We start from the raw sequence: 21,904 nt of genomic DNA on the forward strand, positions 1-21,904 counted from the left end.
ATGCACTGCTGGACTGACCTTGCTCCTGTCACTCCAGCAAGACAGAGGCTCACACAGGAGCCTCTCACCAAAACCTGGTGTCTAATGGATGTGTACAATGTGTCTTCTACTAAGCTGGTCCTGAAGGAACCTGGAGCTTATGGCCATTGATGCTGAAAGTCCAGGTATTGTAGGGTTTGCTTCAACCCAATGTAACTCAAACGTCAGGTCAATGCAGATGACAAAAATTTATTGTAAGCAAGCAACTACTGATCAAGGCTGCAGAACAGACTTGTAAACTGAACTACAACCCTGAAGGGATGCTGTACAGCATATTTAAAGGATAAAGCCAGAGAGTAGGGTTGGGGGAAAGCAGGGTGGGCTATAACATTGTTCAATCATATTTTGACATAGGGGTTGTGTGAGGGAGTTTCTATCAATGAGGATAGACATTGCTCTCTGGACCTGGTAACATGAACTTATTTAACCCTGTCAGCAAGAAAGAGAAGTTGTCTTTGAGATGGCTGGACTCAGACATTTTCTCCTTACAAGTTGTTCCTGAGATGTCTGGACTCAGACAACTGTTAAGTTATTGGGAAGTCCCTGGCTCCCCTAGGGCCTGGGACCTTGAATTTAGTTTCTCTCTATGATTAAATGGAGTCTGAAAATGAAATGATAGTACTTAGAATAAGTTTCTTCTGCTTATTCCCAACAGCCCCTGAGGCTGAGCCTAAGGAGCTGGCACCTCCCAACATGGTCCAGGTTCTAGGCTTTTCCCTGGGATGAACAGCAGCTGTGGTTGCTCTTATATGGTACAACAGAAAAGATTTTATTTTACTAAGGGGACCCTGTGCAGATGTATGGATCAACTTACCTCAGTCATCTGAATATGGCCCTTTATGCTAACACATGGCTTCTGGCAGAACTGGTGGCCTATGCTTTGGGGAATACACTCTCTGGGTGGCACCAGCTCTCTGACTTAGCTGGGCACGGGTCCCAATTGAAGTCACTGTTGGGGACCTCAAGGCTACTTGGATCATGATGTCCATCACAAAGAGCCTTCTGAGAGGGCAGTGCATTTCTCAATCTTTCCTCTGTCCCAGGACATAGATAGGACACTATTCTATCCTTTTGGGAGCCTGCTGGGAAACAACCTGAGCATTCTGTTGACCTGAATACATCATGAAGCATAGCCAGCTAGCTGTTGAGCCAGGTCTAGAAGCCCAGAGCTCAGAAGCTCTATTACCACAGAGAAGGAGCTGTGGTGTGGAGGAGGCTGAACAGCTTCTGCCCTAGGGAAGGTCCCAGGCCTACAGATGGTACTGTCTGCAAAAATGAGCCTTCTTCTTGCTCCAACCTTTCCCGCCTCCTCCCTCTATATTCAGTTTTCACACAATGTCCACAAGGACATTATCTCATACACGCTCTCCCCAGTCTGTGTTCCCTTCAGAAGCTGCCTTCCTATGCCCAATTGTCCTGCTGGCATCTGTCCTTTGCCTTGGAACTCTACAGTCTGTTTTATGCTCATATCTGTGACTTTCTAAAACACTTGCACTCTTCCATACAAGTACTAGCCAGGCCTGACCCTACTTAGCCTCTAGGATCAAATGAGATGGCTGTTACTAGCATTCTAAGACATATTCATAGGATGTGACATAAGTAGATCAAGACAGATGTGGTGATGGAGGCCTTTAATCCCAGCACTCAGGAGGTAGAGGCAGGGGGATCTCTTTGAGTATACATAGCAAGGTGGATCTCTTTGATATATATAGCAAGCTCTAGGCCAGCAAGGACTACAGAGAGAGACCAGGTTTCAAAAAGGGGTGGGTGAGGGCAATGTGAAATGTATATTCTAGGCCCTAGATTAGACATCAAGACAGGCCTACAGGCCAATTAGTCAGGGCATTCCTTTTCCACAGGCAACTGAACCAGGTGAAATAAGACTGTGCCTGCTCTAAACACCCCCAGATCACACTAATTGCCCACCAGAGAGGAACCACACAATCTGATGAGGGTGTGGTGCTTTATTACCTACAACAGGATCACAGTTTTAGCATGCCTTTCCTATGTCATTCTGCCTGGCGTTAGTGCTCTGGCTGTCTCCCTGTGCATGGTTGGGTGCTTGCTGGCATTGTTATGTGCCTATTAGAGGTCACTCCCCAGTCTGTTTTTGTCAGCCACAAGACAGGCTTGGTTCTATCTGCTAGAAAAAGCAAGATGAGGAATGGGCCTGAAGAGAGAACACTTGGGAAGTCCACCTTGTCCTGGTACCTCCTCAGCACTTTGCTCCAGTGCTAAGCCAGGCCTAGTAACCCTATGGCACCTCGCCATAAAACAAGCAGTTTTCTAGATGACAAAGTACTTCCTGTTATCTCATAACTGTGAGAATTTATTTCACTTAGACATATTCAGAGTAAGATCTCTTCTTCCTTAAGAAAGCAGAATTCCTCAGGAGGATTCAGCACATGCCAGATGAGACCAGCCACAGAGGGCCAGGCTCTAAATTGAGGGATAAACAAGCTACCCCCAAGCTCCCCAGGGACCAATTGTACAGATCTTTACCCTAAACTGTATATGCCTTTACCTCCTTAAATAAATACATTATTCTGAATCTAGCTCCAACACATCTGGGAGGTGCCAGCCTCACTAGAGGTAGGGGGTAGGAGGGAAAATAGAAGGTGAGAGGGGCCCTCAGCTGTTCAGCCTATAAACATCTCCTTTTGTGGGAGAGAAGACAGCATGCCAGAGGCTGTGAAGAGACTCCCCCTCTTGCTGCTTTGCAAGGATATCAGACAGTTGGTGGCCCAGGCCCAGGAGGCTCAGAGGTAGAAGATAGCCCTGACCAGAGCTGTGATGTAAATAACTCCAGGCAACCAACAAGAGGGTTGTGAATGGCTCTAGCCAGCTATGACAAGGACTATGCGTCAGTCTTGTTCATGTGTCTTCATACTCTCAGCCCCAGGAGAGGATGCACAGTTCCTGTAACAGGACAAGTTCTTTGGCTCCTGTCCCTCAGGTCTGACTGCCTTGAGTTTGGAATACCTCAAAGCAACTCCATCTGGTTCCACTCCCACTCAGCCTGGAATTTCTGGCCCACAAACTGCCACCATGTATTCTTTGCCCCAAGACACCCTTGGATCTCTGTGCTCAATCATTTTCTGTGTGAAATGCAGTAAGGAGACCCGGGAAGAAAAGAGGTTAAAAGAAACTTTCTTCAAAGGAAGAGACCGTGTTGTGGGCAAGAGTATAAAGGGGGTTTGTGTTTGTTCCTTGATTCCATATCATCTGCCTTCGTTAGGGTTTTACTGCTTTGAACAAACAACATGACCAAAGCAACTCTTATAAGGACAACATTTAATTGGAGCTGGCTTACAGGTTCAGAGGGTCAGTCCATTATCCTCAAGGCAGGAGCATGGCAGCATCCAGACAGGAATGGTACAGGAGGAGCTAGAGTTCTACATCCTCATCTGAAGGCCAATAGGAGAAGACTGTCTTCCAGGCAGCTAGGATGAGGGTCTGAAAGCCCACGCCCACAGTGACACATCTGCCCTAACAAGGCCGTATCTACTCCAACAGGAACACAACTTCTAATAGTGCCACTTCCTGGGTCAAGCTTATACAAACCACCACATCATCCTTCCTGTGAAGACATTGTGCTTCACATCCCACTTCCTGGGATCTCTGGATTTTGAGGTTCTTATTTCAGGGATGCTGGAGGAGTCGTTCCAGTGATGATGAAATGGGATATGGACCTGGGTCTCTAGAGTACTTCTGTTAAGTCTTAGAATGTAAACAGAACTTACAGGTCTCAGAAAGATCTTGAAACAAAATTCACAAACCCCTTTCCTCAAAATTATACACGCATAACAAGTGCTCTCTGACTACTAAGTTTCCTGCCAGTCACTCAAAGTGCTCCAGTGGAGAAGCTTTTGTGAGTCCTCACTCATGTTGTGATGGGCTTTCTGGTAATGCTGCTGCCCCTGAGCCATCCATCCTCCTGTAAATAACCCCCAAACAAACTCACTGATTCACTAGCTACTTGGGTAAAAGTTTCTTTTCTTCAGTCTGTTACTTATCTGAGACCAATAGACATTTGGACTGGCATGATCTCCATTTCCTGTGTTTTCTCTACTCTCTCAGACCATCCTTATCCTATGGTCAGCTCTGTCCAGTTCCTGGGATGTGAGGTCTGAATCATAATCTGAGAATAACAGGAGCATCTTACCCATAGATACGTATTACTTTCAGATTGGCGTTTCCTCCATCTAAGAGCTAATAGGGCCACAGAGAGCAACCAATCCAAACTTCTGTATGGATGAGAGTGGAGTTACAGATATGCAAGTGGTTAGGCCTAGCCATTACCTATTGACTCTCAAACACACTTCTCAGACATCTGGCAACCTTCTGCACTGATAGATGGGACAGGCTTTCAGAACTGAGCGCATGGGGCTCACATTCGCTGCCATATATCTTTCCTTAGATAATCCTCTACCCCTGAGTGATAGATTTTATAGGCTTTTATGTATGCACCTGCCAATGCATGTTTGCACTTAGTTCTGAGATGGTTCAACCTCCATGCTCTCTACTGCTCACTTACACCTTCCAGATGCCCCTGTTTTACAGCTTACAAAGCTTCATCGTAACTGATTAAAACAAGTAACACACACAAAATTATGTTGAGGACATGCTTGAAAAACTACTCTGTGAATAAGGTAGATTTTTCACCTCTTTGATTTCTAAATACAAACTTTTATGAAATGTTTGCATATGACTTGATATTGAAGGCTTTATCTCCTTCCCATCTATAAAGCATGACCAATTCAGTCTCTTTGAATAGCAGAGTTACACACTTCACTTATTGGGGGCAACTTTCAGAGTGATGAGGTAAATTATTCAAGAGCTTCAGTGTGTAAAAACTTTCAGGTGTGCTGAGATAGGGTTCATGACCTCAAATTCATGCCCCTTTAGCTTTTAGCAGCAGCCACACCAGAACAATGACACCAAAACTCTTTTGTGCTCAGGACAAGGTCTTATGTCATGATAGTCAGGAAGACGCAGTTTGAAATACAAGGCACTGTGTCTTGTGAATCAGTGTTGGCTTTTCTGTCCAGGCCTTAGAAGGATCTATAAAATACCAGAGTGTGTTGGTGGAAAGGAAACAGATGCCTGCAGAGAGCTGGCGGCTAATATTTCACAAACAATCAGAAGCAACAATCCAGCCACAAAATAATGAGTGCATACTGTGTGAAGGAAATATTCCCTCAAACTCAGTCTCTGTCTTCCTGCGTGATACCATCATGGAAGAGGTTGAAGAGATATATTGGTGTAGTCTATCTGACTTTGTTACCTAATGTTTTGTGTTTGTTCCAAAGCAGGCCCTATTTCTTAAACAAGACCCCGGGGTTAAAAGGAGGCTTGCCTGCATGCACCCTGGTCCACAATTCAAGTGATCTCCCTGGGTACTGAGTGGCCTCAAATAGGCCAGGATCAGCAGAGCTCAGTTCTGGGCCCTGGGGCCACCTTCTACCCAGGGTCCTCTGCTCTGCCCCCTCCGCCTGCAATTGGACAAAGCACAGCACAGCACAGACCTCCTTTCACTTCTAAAGAGGGGAAAGTGATGATTAACAGCAACCATAAACAAGACAACCACAGAAACAGAACAAGCTGCTTCTCTGTACAGTGGACACCGTGTAATAACAGCTCACATGGTGGCATGCTATCCCAGGGAAGAACACACACAGTGGGCTTCTTTCTGAAGAATTCATGGAGGCAAGGGTCTCCATCCCCTGCCTGAAACAGACTCAGCAAGAGATCACCACCACAGGCAGAAGTGAGAAAGTAGAGGGTCCTTCATGGAGGGCCCCCATAGCTATGCCTCATTTAAACTGGGGCCCAGCCTTGGAGATCAGAAGACATACTGCTACTGGAGCTGTTGAGTTTTTGCTGTTGGAAATGGCACAGCGTGGGACACCAGTATGGACAAGTGTGAGTAGCTGAGGCTTGGATGTAGAGGTAGATGCCAGGCAGCGTCTCTTCATCTTAGAGATAAGGGCACTGCCCTACCCGCCTCTGACAGATAATGACAAAGTGCTTTGAACAGCATCAAGCCCACAGCTTAATGAGACAGGTGTGGCTGTGGCACAGCCTTGCTCTTTGAAAGTTCTTGAGAGTTGATTTTTATCAACTGATGAACTCTTCCCAAAGCCTCATGCCTGAGTAAGGCAGGATACTAGGTGTGAGATGCAGGACCCAAGATTTTAGACCAAGGACACAGAATGTTGGATCCCGGGTAGAGGTAAGTACTCATATAGCCAGCCCAATTGTGTTCAATCTTCTCACACTGAGCAGCCAGGGGGAAAAGGACATTTGACTGCTCCAGCCAGAGAGACCCAAGCTCAGGGGGTTCCAAAAGATGAGAGTGGGAAATGAGAGGTGGGAATATGCTGAGAAGAAACTTGAGTATGGGGCCAAGGACTGAACCAGAGACAGGTCCAGAGAGGACATTTCAGGCTGGCTGTATGTAAAGCAGGTGTCTGCTCCACTGGACTCGAGATGAAGCCACAGTCTAAATGGGTTCTGCCTTGACACCAGGATGTGGCTTTCCGACCTGTGCATTTGCAGTATAGCAATTTCCTCTTGGTTTGAAATGACCCTTGCTAACTTGAAGCACAGAAATTGTAGCCACCTTCTCTGGATCTTCATGGTATTATATTAATTTTACATCATGGAGGGAGGGAGAAAGTCATGAGGTTCAGGAAACCTTATATAAGAAGCAAAGCCAGGGGTTGGACTTCTTGGTGGTGCAGCTGCCTGTGCACTTCGTATGTTCATGTGAATAATCCTAATGCACTAACAATTCACCAAGCTGCACTTGCATAGAATTGCCTTTGGCCTATGCTCTTTGTCTGGGGCAAAAAGATGCTTCATTATTTCTCCCCAGGAAGCCACACACAGTCTTCATGTTCTTTGTAGATGTCAGTCTTCATGTTCTTTGTAGTTCAAAGCTCAGAGAGACCACAGCAGCATGGGGTGGGGGCTACATTTCAAGAGACAGACATAGGCCTGGGCATGGGATGAGTGAATGGAAATTCACTCTCACCCCAAGTCACTTCCTGGGCCTCAAGTTCCAGCCTGAGGCTACTTTTGCCCAGTTTGATAGTTACACTGGGCCTTGTCGTTCCGGGCCAATAATGTACCAACCATACTGAGCAGTGGCTCTGGGAGTGGGGAGGACGGGAAGAATGGCCATTTCTGGAAATTTCCATCCAAGTCTGTCTTCATCAACTCAGAAGCCACACTCTCTACACCTAAACAGGATGAAGCAGAGAATACAGACCAAGCCAACCTCACCTGGTCTGCCCAAAGGTGAGCCTGCATTGTGGTAGGCAGTAGAGCACAGTGATGCCTGTCTTTGTGGGAACCTTCCTCATTTATGGCTTCAGTGATGGTGATGGCTGTATTTGCAAACAGTCCCCCAAACACAGTTCTGAATCCTGATCATTGAGTCCCCTCCTGGTACCCCATTCCTTCTTCCTTAGTTGCTGGTTGTGGGTGGAACCCTGATGCAGATAAAGGAAGGATGAGGCTAGGTGAATGACCTGGTGGTTGTGGAGTCCCCATAATTACACAAGTCCATTCTACATCATGGCTGTGAGATGATCCTGTCAAGGTAAGCAGTTTTGCACCTTTTTTTTTTTTGGCAGTCATGAATCCTTAATATCAACAATTCCAAAAGAGTTCAGAAGTTCAAAGTCATCTTAGCTATACAGAGAGTTCAAGGCCAGCCTGGAATACAGAAAGAAAGAAAGAAAGAAAGAAAGAAAGAAAGAAAGAAAGAAAGAAAGAAAGAAAGAAAGAAAGAAAGAAAGAAAGAAAGAAAGAAAGAAAGAAAGAAAGAAAGAAAGAAAGAAAGAAAGAAAGAAAGAAAGAAAAAAAGACATAAAAGAATATACTCCTGGGGCTGCAGTTCTTTGCAGGAAGTATGTGCTAAAGTTAAGTCACTCTTGGAGTTGAATGTTCCAGAGCAGACTATGTTGACACATCTATGAACAGATCACAGCCACTGGATAGTGACTCTTGAGTGGGAGAGTTGTAGAGTATATGAACCACATCTCAAGAAAGCTGGGAAAGAAAATTATGCATTTCTTTTTGACCTGTGTGTTACAGAGCTCTGTTGGTGAAGTAGGGAACCAAGCAGAGAAGTATCACCAGAATAAGCTGGAGCCTGAGGAAGAGGGGGAATGAGATTTCTCTGAAGATAAGCAAGATAAACAAGAGTGGGCAATCCCCCTCCAAGGGAGAAGCTGCAAGGAGGGGACTCAGAGAGGGTTTTCAGAGGTTGGTTAGCCAGCCAAGGAGGAGCTGGTCAGAGCCAGATGTACCAACCACAGCCCAGCAAAGACCCTGCCCCAGACAAAGTCAAAGGGAAGGGTGCAGGGCCTGTCCACGTTGATGGGAAGTGCTGGCCCTTCATCAATGTGGGAAGAAGGGAGGAAGGTCCACTCCAGCAGGCCAGGACACAGTTTGCTCCTACCTGCTCTCCCTCTCTTCTAGGTATCTTCCTGTGGCCTTCTATCTCTGCACCCTAATCACCCCCAACCCCCTCACAATGAGCCTGTGCCTAACCCCTCTCCCAGCCGGAGAAATCAAGAAAATTCTCCAAGACCTAGTAACTCTCTTCTAGGGTTCTCTTCCAAAGGAGAATTCTTAACACCAACCTCTTGAATTTGGGATCTCAAGAAAAAGATTGGTGAGGGGCGGAGGGGACTCAATCAATGATCAAAAGAAACCTCAGAGAGCTAGAAAACTGGAGTTCTCTGAAGGCAGGCCCTGTCTGCCCTCTCGGATGCCCTGTACCAGTCGCTGCTCAGAGCAGGTTCCAAACCTCCTGTTCAGTAAAGTCTTAGGGTAAAAGAGACGCTACGGTCCACTGTGCTACGGTCCGCGGCCGCGGGGGGCGCTGCAAGAACCGCTGTTAAAGCCCCGTCGCGGGAGCGCGCGCTCAGAGGGAGGCCGGCTGCTGCCCGCGCCGGTGTCTCCGGTTGCCGGGCCAAGCCTCGCCCGACTGCCCGGCCCCAGATCCAGGCTCCACGAGTTGCTCTCAGCGCGGGATTCACGCGCCCCTGGCTCGAACCTCGGACGTGCACCTGAGAGCCCGGTCGGAGGGTGGGTCCTGGCCCAACGGCGACATGGGGAAATTTCAGTCCAAGCACGGTGAGGAGCGGGCCAGCGGGCGGAAGAGAGGGGGGCGGGTGGGCGCCACCACTCACTGTCCCTTCCCTCTTCCTTGTGTCCTCCGACCGTGCCGCAGCCGCAGCAGCCTGCAAGAGGAGAGAGAGTCCCGAAGGTGAGCCCGGGCGCGGCCAGGACGCGAGGCGGCCCCGGGGCCTGATGCGCAGAGCTCCAAGCTTGGGGCGCGCTTTGCCTCGCGCCCTCGGGTGGGACACGCCTTGGATCTCCGGGAGCGCGTGACTCCGGGGCTCTGGGTACCGGGTGGGCGCTGTGAAGCAGGCTGGGCAGAAGCGCACCCCACGAAGCTCACGGTCTTCTTCCTTCTCCGTGGGTGCCTTGTTTCCCGCGCGTCTGCGGGCGGGCCGCAGGGGACAGCTTCGTGGTGTCTGCGTACGCGAGTGGTCGCAAAGGAGTGGAAGAGACCGACCGGCGTGCTGGCAGCGGTGTGGAACATCGCGCACGGGACAAGCAGGTAGATGACGGAAAGGTGGGCGGGGTCGTGCAGTCACGGGCCTTGCAGAACTAGAGTCGTGCAGTCTGGAGATGCAGAAGGCTCCTATGGCTGGCCAGGATAGCCTACCCCTTCCCAGCATCTAGCATAGTATCCCAGAGGGGGCTGGGTGATACTGGAACCTCCAAGCCCTAGGCTAGACTGGTGGCTCCACCCCTCAGGCAGGAGGAGCTGGTGAAGGGATTCTAAGGTAGAGGTGGGACTCAACTGGGGGCCATGATCTCAGAATTCCAGGCTTGAGTTGGAGGACCTTCTCCATCTGTTGATAGATGTTATAGGGCTGATTGCTTACACAATGAAGTTGTCAAGAGGTCAAGGCTACCCTTGCCTCCCATCTTTTAGAGAGCTTATTGCAGGGAGGGTCCCAGGACAGATGGGTAGTGGGAAAAAACTGTTCCCAAACCACAAGTGTTACTCTGTGTACTGAGGGTAGATGATCCATGTGCTCTGTTTAAGAGCAGAGACCTGCCCACAGCTGGGACCCCAGGGATGAGATGTGGTGGAGTTTGGGTGAAACACCCATATATCTGCCAGTAAGAGGAAGTAGTCATTGGGTTACTGGTGTTAAGGAGAGCAGAGTTTGAAAGGACACACTTGGTCACCTACAACTGGCTCCCCACTACTGGCTCCCACTACTGACAAGCCCCCTACTGGCTGGGAGCTCTGTGAAGTCAGCAAGTGGACTGGCATCAGTGTTCTTTCTGGAAGGACCTTCTGGTGGATGAATGGAAACTTCTGGGTATTTATGAATACTTTCTGTGGCCCTGACCTGAGACCTGGAGCTACAGAGGCTTAAAATATGTACTAGAGTTTGGATGTGTGCCACCTGGGAAGATCTACTGTAGCTGAAAAAGTGGGTATGCTGAGGTAGGTCCAGTGTGAGTATGTAAAAGTGGGTCCAGTGTGGAGATTCAAAGAGTTACATGCTGTCCACTTCTGGGAGAGGAGGCCAGTCCAGACATCCAGTGTTGCCCAGGTTCATCTTGCTGCCACTTAACATTTGCTGAAGAATTCTTGGTGACCAGTTGATGCCTCGGGACAGCTTGGTTCTTAAATGCATATTAGCCAGAGATATAAAATTGGGGCTGGTCTCTAGGAACCTGTTCATGCCATGGGAGAGCATTTAGACTGACCTATCCCTTAGCTGTCAAGCCTAAGGTCTTTCTCCCTAGCAGCAAGTCTGAGCTCAATCCTTGGAATCCACACTTGAGAGAAGTGATGTTCAGAATGGGGCCCAACTTATCTGACAAGGAAGTGGGTGTCACTGGAGTATGAAGGCCAGAGCATCTTTCTGGAGAGTGCAGGTGCTCCCTGGGTAGATGTGGAATTAGTAAAGTGAAGCTGTGATCTTAGGGCCATGAATACTACACTTTGGGTCATTTTTTGTTTTGTTTCAGTTGTATGGGCTCTGGCTTACATTGTTTCTTTTAGCTTTTATAATAAGGCTTTTCTAAAGTGGCTAAGAGCAGAGTCTTAGTAGGTCTGGTTCAGCTTAGGTAGCTGTAAGCAACAACACTCTATTTTCCTGGGTTTTCCTTATCTGGCTGTGGCTCCTGGCAAGGTAAGACCTTGAGCTGAAGCCCTGGCTCAGATATTCTTGAAGCCACATTGCTGCCTTGTGCCTAGCAGCTTGGGCTGCACTGAATAGCTCTTGCCCAGGTCTGGGAGGGACTCTATTGCCATACTCTTTCTTCTGTCAGTGGGGACAGTTAGTGTTGGATCTACGTCCTTTCTGAAATCCTTCTTTTCATAGTGTCCAGAGTTCTGCCCAACTTAATGTCCTCCCAGGAGCTGTACCCTGAGGAAGGGCAGCCCTGATTATACCGAATAACACTCCCGACCACCAACTCCCAGTAACTCATGACAGGCCACTAGGACACTTGCATCACCTCTTCTGGCTTCTCATCTGCTCTCCCCATTCCCTAAAACCAGAAGGATGAAGTTGCTTCTGACTTTGTTACTGAGCTATACATCTGTGTACATCTATGAGTCTGTACTGGTCTGTGCATCTGTGTACATCTAAAAATCTCCTGGTACCACTTCCTGCCTTGAGTGGCCACCATTGCTATTTCCAGAAGCTCTGCTGTATGTCAGCACCGGTGTGGCTCCTTGCCTGTGGGGATAGGAAGGGAGGGGCACGGGTCTCTTAGCAATAGCCAAGTGCTGGTTTGGAGAGAAGCATGTGACTTCAGAACTACTGTGGTCACAGGCTTTGAGATAGTACTGCTAGGGCTGTAGCCCAAACAGCAGTTGGTGGAGGCGTTTCTCAACGTGGCTGAGTAGCCATCCACAAGATAGTCTCCTTATGTGTGTCCCTTATTCCATGAGACTGTCTTTAATTTCTCCAGCTCCTCCCCCCCACCAGGCTGGCAGGAAATTGCTAAGAAGACAAGAGTCACTGTTATTTTTGTTGTTGATGTGAATTGAACACAGATTTCCATTGAGCCTGAGGAAGGAACATTCTGCTCATGTTAGTGGTGGGGTTTTAACTTGGACTTTGAGGGATCTGCCTGTATGTAGGTTGAGGAGGCCACTGAGAGCCATATTCATGGCTATCTGTGGACATTCTACCACTGTCCATATGTGCAAGAGGGGAGGACATGGCTACTTAGCCTGTTGGGGGCTTGTGTGGCTGTCGTGAGCAAAGGAACTTCACGATGCCACCCACTGGCTCCAGCCACATCCCCATGGCCATTCTGTGTGTGCTGACATGTTATACCTTTCAGAAGGAGATAGATAACCTCGTAAGATACAGGAGTGATCAGCGTGAGACCCTGTGGTACCTTCAGGTGCTTCTAGCAAAACCCATCAGTCCTCATCATCATCTTGTCTATAGGTTCCTCAGAACTGGAAATCTTGCCCATTCATCCTTTGATCCCTTCTGACTGGCTAGAATTCTCTGGAGATGGCTGTCAGGTCCCAGCCCCTTATCTCTGGTGCTCTTCCTGTGGCACAGGTGGCTAGTCATTTGCCTGACCTGAGCCAGGAGCTACCTTACCTGAAAATTTACATGATTCTGTTAGGGAAGGGGAGATGTTAGCCTTTGAGAATTTCCTCATGTTTCTGTCACAGCCCGAATACCTCCCTATCCTTGGTCAACAAAGAAACATGACACATGTACCATCTGCAGGGGATATATGGAGATCCAGGGAGCTAATGAGGACACCATAGTTCCTCCTCAGCTGCTAAGCTTTACAGCCCCCAAGAAGAAGCAGTATTTCCCGGGGGCTGTCTTCAGAAAGTCTGGAATGGAGGCCCTGAAGGCACCTGGGTAGAAGAGGGACAGCTTGGGTGTCAGTGGCAACCATCACAGCACATCATCATGGCTCCCCATTATCTCTGTGCCTTCTGTGTTTGGCTTTTGGGACCCAGTCTGAATCCTGAGACGTTGGCACAGAAGTGCAAAGGGGTCCAGGGGCTCACTTTAGTGCAGGAACATCAAGGACAAGGCTGGGAGACTTGCAACACCAAGGAACACTGAGGATTCCCATGGTCAAGTGGTCAGGTGGCACTAATACCTGCCCCTTCTATGCTTCTGAATTTGCAGGTGTCTCACTAAACCCCTCAAATGTGTGATAAGCTGAATGGTTCTTACCAAAGGGGATCTGAATTAACAGAGGTATAACTGCCCGCAGTTACATCGAATGGGTTACCTGGAAGGGAAGCTGGGGATGTATGGGAAGACAACAAAAAGAGTCGGAGACCAAGATAACACCTGCTATTCAAGGTCTCAAAGTTTAATGAAGAACACTATATATATATATATATATATATATATATATATATATATATATATATGAGAGAGAGAGAGAGAGAGAGAGAAGATATAGATATGTATACACACATACACAGGGGAAAAAGGCTGGAAGCGTCTCAGCAGAATCAGTTCAGTTGCTCCACAGGTGGCTAGTGTTTCTCAGGAAACTGCAGGTCCTTGAAGAACAATAGGCTTCACCTTTGTCTGAGCACTCCACCCTAGGTGGAGGGGATTATGGCTACCACAGAAGTTCCCACTCAAAGGCTGGGAGAGGAACTTCACGTTGGTCGATGTCAAGTTCCTGTCAGGTGGCATGGCACCTCAATAAGGCTTTCTACACAGAGGCCTCAGGAACCACTTAGCTGATTCAGAGGAAATGTCTCTAGGAGAAATGAAGCAAAATTGGACTGAAGACCAAACCTGAGGGAACTAGTAACAATGTTTTTAGGCACATGGCTGAAGGTTACCTCCCAAGATATGGATAGGGCTAAACAGAGGAGGGAAGGGAGGCACAGGCCACAGGGCTATCCCTGTGTTGCCGAGGTGTTGAGGTCATGTCAGGTGAAGGCCTCAAGGACTAGCCAGGTGCCATGCAATCAATGTCTGACCCCGTTTGGTGCTTGGAAGCCCTGAGACTGTTCTGATGTACTCTGCCACTGAGGAACAGTGTGTGGTTGGACTCTGCCTTTGCTCATTGCCTGGTTCTCTGGCATCTTATGACAGGAGCTCTGGGAGACTGACTATATGAAGCTATGGTTAGGGTTGTGGCCACAGAGACTGGAGGGGCAGATTCCTGATGTCTATAATAATGTTGGTTGTCATAGCCTCTCTCTGTGAAGGTCATTGGTCATTGGAGGAGTGTTCCTCTGGGATTCAAGTTCTTTGAGAGGTTCCCAGGAAGATCAGCAAGTGCTCTCTTGTGGGCACAGAGGGAGTAGATATGTGCAGATGTGCATATTGCTCACCTCTGCATCTGAAAAGCCCCATATAAAGTGTCTAGGCCAAGGCTCTCAGAATGTGGGACATTTTGCCTCCTGGATTGAGGGGGGAGGTTCATAGACAGCTAGGACTAAGGCTTATACTGGGTAACTTGTCTTATCTGGATTTCTAAAACGGCTTCAAGTCACAGTCACTCATTTTGGTGCTGAAGGAGCTAAAATATTGGCTAGAAGTATTAATAAAAGTGGAAAAGTGTCAGCAGATTGGCCACTGTGGTGTGACAAATGGTGCCACCTCTCTAGAACTCAGGTTACTTCCTACAGTTTTGCTTGTGACTGAGTAATTTATATATGAAAATTTTGTGCTTTATGTGTGTGTGCACATATGCGTATATATGCACATGTATGCACATGTATGTGGAAGCCAGAAGTCAACCTTGGTCATTTTTCCTCAGGAGCTACCCACCTTGATTTTTTAAGACAGTCCAAGAGTTAGCCTGTGATTACCACTTTTGACCAGAAGACCTGTTCAACCTGGTGAGGAGTGAGGGGTCTGAGGTGACCTTGGGGGCAAGCCTAGCAGGAAGCCAGCCAATGGCATGGCTAGGAACCATGGTTTCAGCCATACACAGGGAATGGCCTGGCCTCCTGAGTGTTCTATCACTGTGGTCCAGCTTCATGCGCAAGTGTAGGCTGGCCAACTTCCCAATCGCTATAGTTATCCAGAGCTATATAATTCAGGCCAGTTCTTTCCAAGCATTAGGGACAGGCCTACTTGCTCTGTAATCAGGGGACCAGGGTTGGTGGCTTCTGTTTCTTGGTAAGAAAGAAGTGATTAAGAGCACTGGCTGGTCTTTCTCAGTTCAATTCCTAGCAATCACACGATAGCTCACAACTGTCTATAATGAGATCTAATGCCCTCTTCTAGACACAGATATGCAGACAGAATACTCATACACATGAAATAAATACATAAATAAATCTTTAAAAAGAAAGGAAGAAGGAAGGAAGGAAGGGGACAGAGCTGTGTCTCCAGTCTTAAGCCTCAGTAGTAAGGTCAGGGATTACCCACTGGTCATCTGCACAGAGGTTGTTGAAGTCCTGGTCAGAACTAACATTGGGAGCCCCAAGCCCGGTCCAGTGAAAACATGACTCTTTCTTCCCCTATGGTCAGGAGGCAGCAAACTGGCCCTAGCCACGATGCTATGGCTTAGCCCCATGTCCAGGTCTTGAGGCCTGCCCCACATGTCTCTGAAGCTCAGCTTAGCTTGTGTCCTGTGGCCTTGAGACCACATATTTCTCATAGTTCTATCAGGAGACGTGAGGGGATAGATGTAAGGGTCTAGAATGGGATGCAGGAGCTTGGCAGAGGCTGTCCCCTGTGCTTCATCCTGGCCAGACCCAGGGAGTCAGTGCCAACACACAGTAGGACCACACACATGTGATCAAGAAACACAGTGGCCAGCGTTGTGCTTAGAAAATCTAAGCCCTGTGGACAGAGGCCACTTCTCCCTACAGGTAAGAGGAGTTCCCAGCATGTTGCCCATGTCAGAAAGTCTCTGGGTTATGAGGACAGGTTTGTGTCACCCCAGGAACCTGGAGAAGCTGATGCACAGCGGCTCATGAAGACTGCTGTCCCTAACTGGTTGGTGGTGACGCCCTACAGAGCTGTGTGGCTCTGACAATCACAGGAAAGAGTTATGCATGAGGAATCGAGCTCACCTTGTATAACCCCTGGATATATGCTGTACTATTGAAAGTAGGGTTAGCATTGCATGGTAGTCTTGTCTGTTCATTGAGCTGTTATGGGTGCTCTTACTGTGGACAACACTGAATGATTCAGGCTTCCATGCCATCAAGTTTGTCTATACAAAAGCTCTGCTCTGAGAACAGAGCTCTGCCACCAGTGACCAAAGTAAGACCTGAGATCCTGACAAACAGGAAAGCAGTTCGGTATAGTTGTGCCTGGAGGTTCAGATGGGTGTGTTACTGCTGTGTCTGCCTCCCCTTTATAGCCTCCTAGTAGACTTTTCTTTTTACAAGAGGGAGGGTTCTGAACCCAAGAGAGTCCTATCCTTTCCACCCAAGTACTTCTGAGAAATCAGTTCTGTGTCTTGTGAGGTTTTGTGTCAACTTTACCCACCGGCTGAAGGATCCCTAGAAGAGTCCAGAGAGTAAGCCTGTGGGTCAAGTATCTGACCAGAATCTGTCCTGGTCACCTGTCATATGAGAAACTGAAGTAGCACTAGTGTGAAAAATGGGATGAGCCTTCGTGCTACATGGAGTTGTCTGGTCCCAGTGGGACACGTTTATGTGCTTGATCTGTCAGGTAGTCGGTGGACAGGCTGACACGCAGTGCCAGGTGGGCCCGGGTGGCCATAGCTTCAGGAGGAACGTGGGCTCTGGGGTCATCGGAACATGCGGCTCAAGTTAGGCTCCTCATACTTGAGGTGGCGTATGGAAAGGTTATTCACACAGATCCCACTCCCTTCCCAGCCCTTTGCTTGATTGGCTTTCTGTGGTTATCCTTGGGCTGTCAAAACACGTGTGTTCTCTGCCCACTGTGACCCAGCGTGGGTCAGAGCAAGTGGATCCTCTTGGGCCCCCCAGTGGTGATTGAGGTCGGGGAGGCAGTGTCATCCTTAGGCTCTATTCTATTTTATTAACTGGCCTGGAACATGGACTGACTTCTTTTAAGAAGGACATTGCCCTAGGCTATGAGAGGTGAGAGCGATTATCGCATATGCTGGCTACCTCACCAGGAACAGCTATAGCCTGTTGGATGGGATATGCCTTTCTGCTACACAGAGTTGTCTGGTCCAGTGGGGCACTGTTTGTGTGCTTGATTTCTCATGTAGTTGGTAAACATGAATGCTAGGACCATTCTGGGCAAAGCACAGCACTGGCTTGGGCAAGACTGGTTTTCTGGAGCTGCTTCTTACAGATAAGCCTGTTAGTGATCAAAAACCCTCATTGCCCCCTAACCTGCCTCACAGCAAGCTGCACCTACTGCTGGGCTGGTGTTTGCTGTAATCAGCTTTCACATTGATGGGAGATTTGGCAGCATCCAGCTGGCAGCTCTTCATGCCAACATTGAACAAATTGGGTCTGTTTCATCCTGTTTGCCACGCACAGCTGGAATGGACTGATGGCAATGAAGCCTGGCAGCCAGAAGGGAGGATTTATTTTACTTTTGTTCTTCAGAATCTTCTCAGTTAGCCCTCACGAGTTTTGAGCCCTGAAATCAGAGAAGCTAAAAAAGCATGTAATATTTTGATACAGAAATTCAGATGGAGATTATTTTAACATACCATTAGGCGTCCTGGTTGGTTGGTACCTAGAGCTCTGTAAAGGATGTTCTGTATGCTAGGAAGCACAGCCCTTCCTGCTCTTTATCTCCAGAATCGTAGGTGCTGCTTGCCTTTGCGTGTGGGGTGGCAGGGCCCTCGTTGGCTTCTCCTAATGCCTGTGATGCGGAGGCCCAGAGTTGATATATTTATTCACTAAAGGGATGTGATTTACTTGTATCTCCTTGAAGTGAAGACCTGACCTCAGCCCAGCTCTGAGGAAGAACCTGCTCAGAAATGGCATGAAACAGCCAGCCTGGTAAATGGTACCTCTTTCTTCCTGCCCCAAGGACCTGGCACACAGGCCCCACTGCAGCAACCTCCTGTGTTCTCCCAGGGAGACTGAGACAGGCGGGCTGACTAGTCCCTTCCTCTCACCCTGCTCAGTGGGTTCTCACAGGTTCTCTAGCTGTCCCACTTTGTGCTCTTGGTAAGGAAGTCCTGGCTGCTCACCCAGAACCATTGTCTTCATATCCTGTTCAATGTCCTTGTCCACTTAGCCCTCTCCCATAGTGGACTTGAGTGCCTTAGCTGGACCGGTGTTTCATCTCAGAAGCTCTATCCAACCCTGGTTCTTGCACTCCCGGCGGTGCTCAGAATCCCCTATGTGTATCTCTCACCCAGTTCAGGGTGTCCAGCCCACAAGTCTCCTAGATGAGTGAGTTATCTCCGAACTTGGTCTGTTCTTACCGTTCCCTGTTATAGATGTCCCTGCTGCTTTCTTTGGTCACCCACAACCCCTTGCTGGTGACTATAGTGACTTCCTAGGTGGAAAGCCCTACCTATGCTGGGAGTCCTGGAGCCTATTTTCTTAGGGTTTGGGAGAGCCAGCTTTAATCTGAAGGTGACATTGTTTTGAGAATGATAGGTAGAGGAACGAGAACTACATTTTACTTTGATAGATTCCTTGGAAAGCTGGGCAGGGGTTCCACACGCTTCAGAGTTGTGTTACAGGAAGCATGGGTTCCAGAAGGCCACAAGGGTCACTGGCAGGTGAGCAATGGGAGGAGAAGTTGATGAACCCAGGTTAGCCCTAGTGGAGTGCAGAGTCTGGAATGACTGGATGAGGCAACAGGAATAGACATGGCTCAACATGAGGCCTAGGAAGAAGGTACCAGAACACATTAGTAACAGAGTACTAACTAGCTGCAGTGGGTACCATGTAGCAGCCCAACCTGTGCAGACTGGAGTGGAAGTGAGGAAAATAGTAAGAAATTATTGGGGATAGAAGCAAAGAATACCACAAGTAGGGTGAGAAAAGCCACATATGAGTGCATCTGAAAAGCCAAAGGGTCAAAGAGGAAAGGTCTTAGGCATAAGGTGAGAAGGAGAGTGCTCAGCCAGATGCAGACCCAGTGTGCCTGAGCTTCTCCTGCAGGGTTACTTATGGCCTCTCCAATCCTGTCCTAAGACCTCTTTTGAAAGGAGGTGACTAAGGTACAACAGAGTTGGCAGCTTACCTAGTCACACTGTATTGAGTCCTGGAGTTTGAACTCTAACCTTCATAAGCTCCTGACCCCCCACCCCCACCCCCAAGCCGCTGCTATTCTGCTCCAAGGTTGCCTGCCTGCTCACTATCTCACCTATTCCTGTGCTGAAGGAGGGGCCAGACAAGGGTTCCTGGATGGTTCAGAGGGTGAACTAGAGGATGGTCAGGGGACTGCCCTGGCGTGGATATCAGAGGAGAGGCAGCATTGACAAAGGGTGGTTGTCCAGACATCACAGTGAAAGGGCCCTGGGCAGGAGTAAACAGCACACATTCTAGGAGGAGGGGAAATGAATACAGAGAACTAACAGTGACCTACACCTGCCTTCTAGGAGCTACAGTTAACAAAGACATGTATACCAACCTTTCTGTGGCTCTAGAAGGCTACTTACTGTCTGGGACAGGGATTATAGCTGGTAGGGTACAGGAAGCCCGTAGAGAGGGTCATCATCTGTCTTACTGCCTCCTCAACCCCCTCCTCCCTTGTTGCTGGCCTTCTGTGGACTCTGAGACCCACTCCATGGCTGTGGAGCTGGAAGGTGGGATAACTTTGTCTTTACTTCAGACTTGTAATGATTTGGGCTCTCTTGAAAACACAGCTGGTGTTAGCTCTGGGAAAATAGCCCATTGGCACTTTATCTTTGGTCCCTCTGGCTGTGTTTTGATCAGTAGCCAGCTCTGATGGAGTTGGTTGTGACTGGACATGCTTGGGATGAGGAACCAGTGGCATCTCATTAGGAGGCACACCTTCTGCAGGAAGACCTCTGAACTGGTGGCCCTAGGGACCCCATCCCTTCCAGGCATGACAAGGCAGCAGGAGCTGGCCACTGGCTTTGCTTTGTATATCAGAGGGGGCATTAGCTCATCTGTGGGAGGGGAAGCTTCCCAGAAGGTTCTTTGGACTTGGACTTGGGGTTCCTTTTGTTTGTGACGCACAGAGTATAGGGTAGAGGTTAGCGTGGAACAGAAAGAACGGGAGCCTCCGTTTGTGGGAAGATCTCCTCAGGAAACAGGGAGGGGATCACTGGATACCATATCTGCCCATTCTGAGGACCACAGCCTCAGTGGGCGAAGTAACCAGGTCAGAGTTCTCACTTTTCCCTGGCCAGCACTGGCAGCCAGAATATCCTTGGCCTGCTAGCCAGTCCCTTGGACCTCATTCATATCCTAGGAGCCCTGTTCTATCCAGGCTCCCTTCTGTGTCTGGATGACCCTGGTCTTACTTCCTTTCAGCTCTCCTCGAAGCTGTGTAGCTTTCAGCTGCCTGGAGCTGGCACCATTTCTGAAATAATATTATTTGTTAAGAGCTGCAATGCACGTTTGTCACTGGGACCCCACTACATTTCCTTACAGTGTGTTTGAAGGATATAGGCTTGGCTTTTTTTCTTTTCCCTTTAAGGACTTCATGCAGCTGCTGCCAGAGAGGGTAGCTATGAGGCTTCCTTTGATCTTCACAGCCCAGCCAGGCAGCAGAGCCAGTGAGGGTATGTTTCCACAGAGCTCTACGGAGAGCACTTAACAAAAAATGAACACCATTTATTGCTTTTTCTGAGTTGTGAGCTCCCCAGGGGCCTGGCGCCAGTTTTCAGCCTGCTTATCTCTGGTAAGAACACCACATCACACAGTACCTTCTAAAGTAAAACAAAAACAGCAACTTAGGGTTCAGTTGTGTTCTCTTCCAGCTTTGGGATTAATCTGCCTTTGAAATAAGAAATATAAAGCTTTAATAGGAATGAAAGGAAACAAAGATGGCCAGTAGGTTTCCTAAGAGTCCACCTTCATCCAAGTAAGAGGCAGAGGGATCTGAGTCTGGGAGGCCTGGGTTTAGGTTCCATTTTGTTATTTTGCAACCTCTGTGGCCTTCGAACTGTGAATGGGAACTGTGAATAGTCACCATCAGGAAGGTTGGTCAGCCTTGATCATCATTTTCTGTGAAAGACAATCATAGTGTCAGGTATGACTGGTAAAAGATCAAGGTGTAGACCAGTTGCAAAGTGACTGGAACACAGAGGACTAAACCAAAGAAATGTCAGTGTGCCAAGAGTGAAAAGGGAAGCAGTCAGCATGGCTCATGATTATTGTCTCTGGACAAACACCTGTATGTATGTGTGCACAAGTATATACATGAATGTGTGCATATGTGTGTGTTCCTGTGTATAATGTATTTGTGTGTGTGTACACATATGCATGCACCCTCATGTGTGCATGTGTGTACATGTGTGTACATGTGTGCATGTTCAAATGTGTATGTCCATGTGTGCACGTGTGTGTGAATGTTTGTATACATGTGCACATGTATGTGTGCATGCATATCCACATGTGTATTGTATGTGCATGCACATGTGTGCATACATGCACTCATGTGTGCTTGCGTGTGTGCATGTTCACATGTATCTGTGTGTACATGTATGTGTGCATGCATGTGTGCATGTTTGTGCACATAGATGTGTATGTTTGCATACACATTGTACAGTGAGTGCAGACCTGCTTATGTAGAGTCTTCACACTTACACATAGATTTAATGTGTGTGCTGGAAGTGGTTTGTTTCAAGGTGGGTCCTCTGTGGATATCTTTGCTAGAAGTGGATTCTTGGGAGATTGTGGAGTCTTTTTTCTTTGCTGAGGTATGGCGCTGGTGATATTCTGTTTCCCACT

The 21,904-nt window shown here is 48.3% G+C and overlaps 1 protein-coding gene across 1 annotated transcript in view; it reads left to right on the top strand.

Annotated features, from left to right (window-relative positions):
* The first annotated feature begins 8,996 nt into the window (after positions 1-8,996).
* The window catches only part of Nkd2 (NKD inhibitor of WNT signaling pathway 2), a 30,370-nt gene continuing 17,462 nt past the window's right edge, over positions 8,997-21,904 (top strand). The window contains exons 1-3 of the mRNA XM_052159855.1: positions 8,997-9,192; positions 9,290-9,325; positions 9,579-9,682. Of these exons, the coding sequence (XP_052015815.1) occupies positions 9,168-9,192; positions 9,290-9,325; positions 9,579-9,682 (165 nt within the window). The 5' untranslated portion in view covers positions 8,997-9,167. The remainder of the gene's footprint in view (positions 9,193-9,289; positions 9,326-9,578; positions 9,683-21,904) is intronic.

Source organism: Apodemus sylvaticus, chromosome 16, assembly GCF_947179515.1.
Source record: "Apodemus sylvaticus chromosome 16, mApoSyl1.1, whole genome shotgun sequence".
NCBI lineage: Eukaryota > Metazoa > Chordata > Mammalia > Rodentia > Muridae > Apodemus > Apodemus sylvaticus.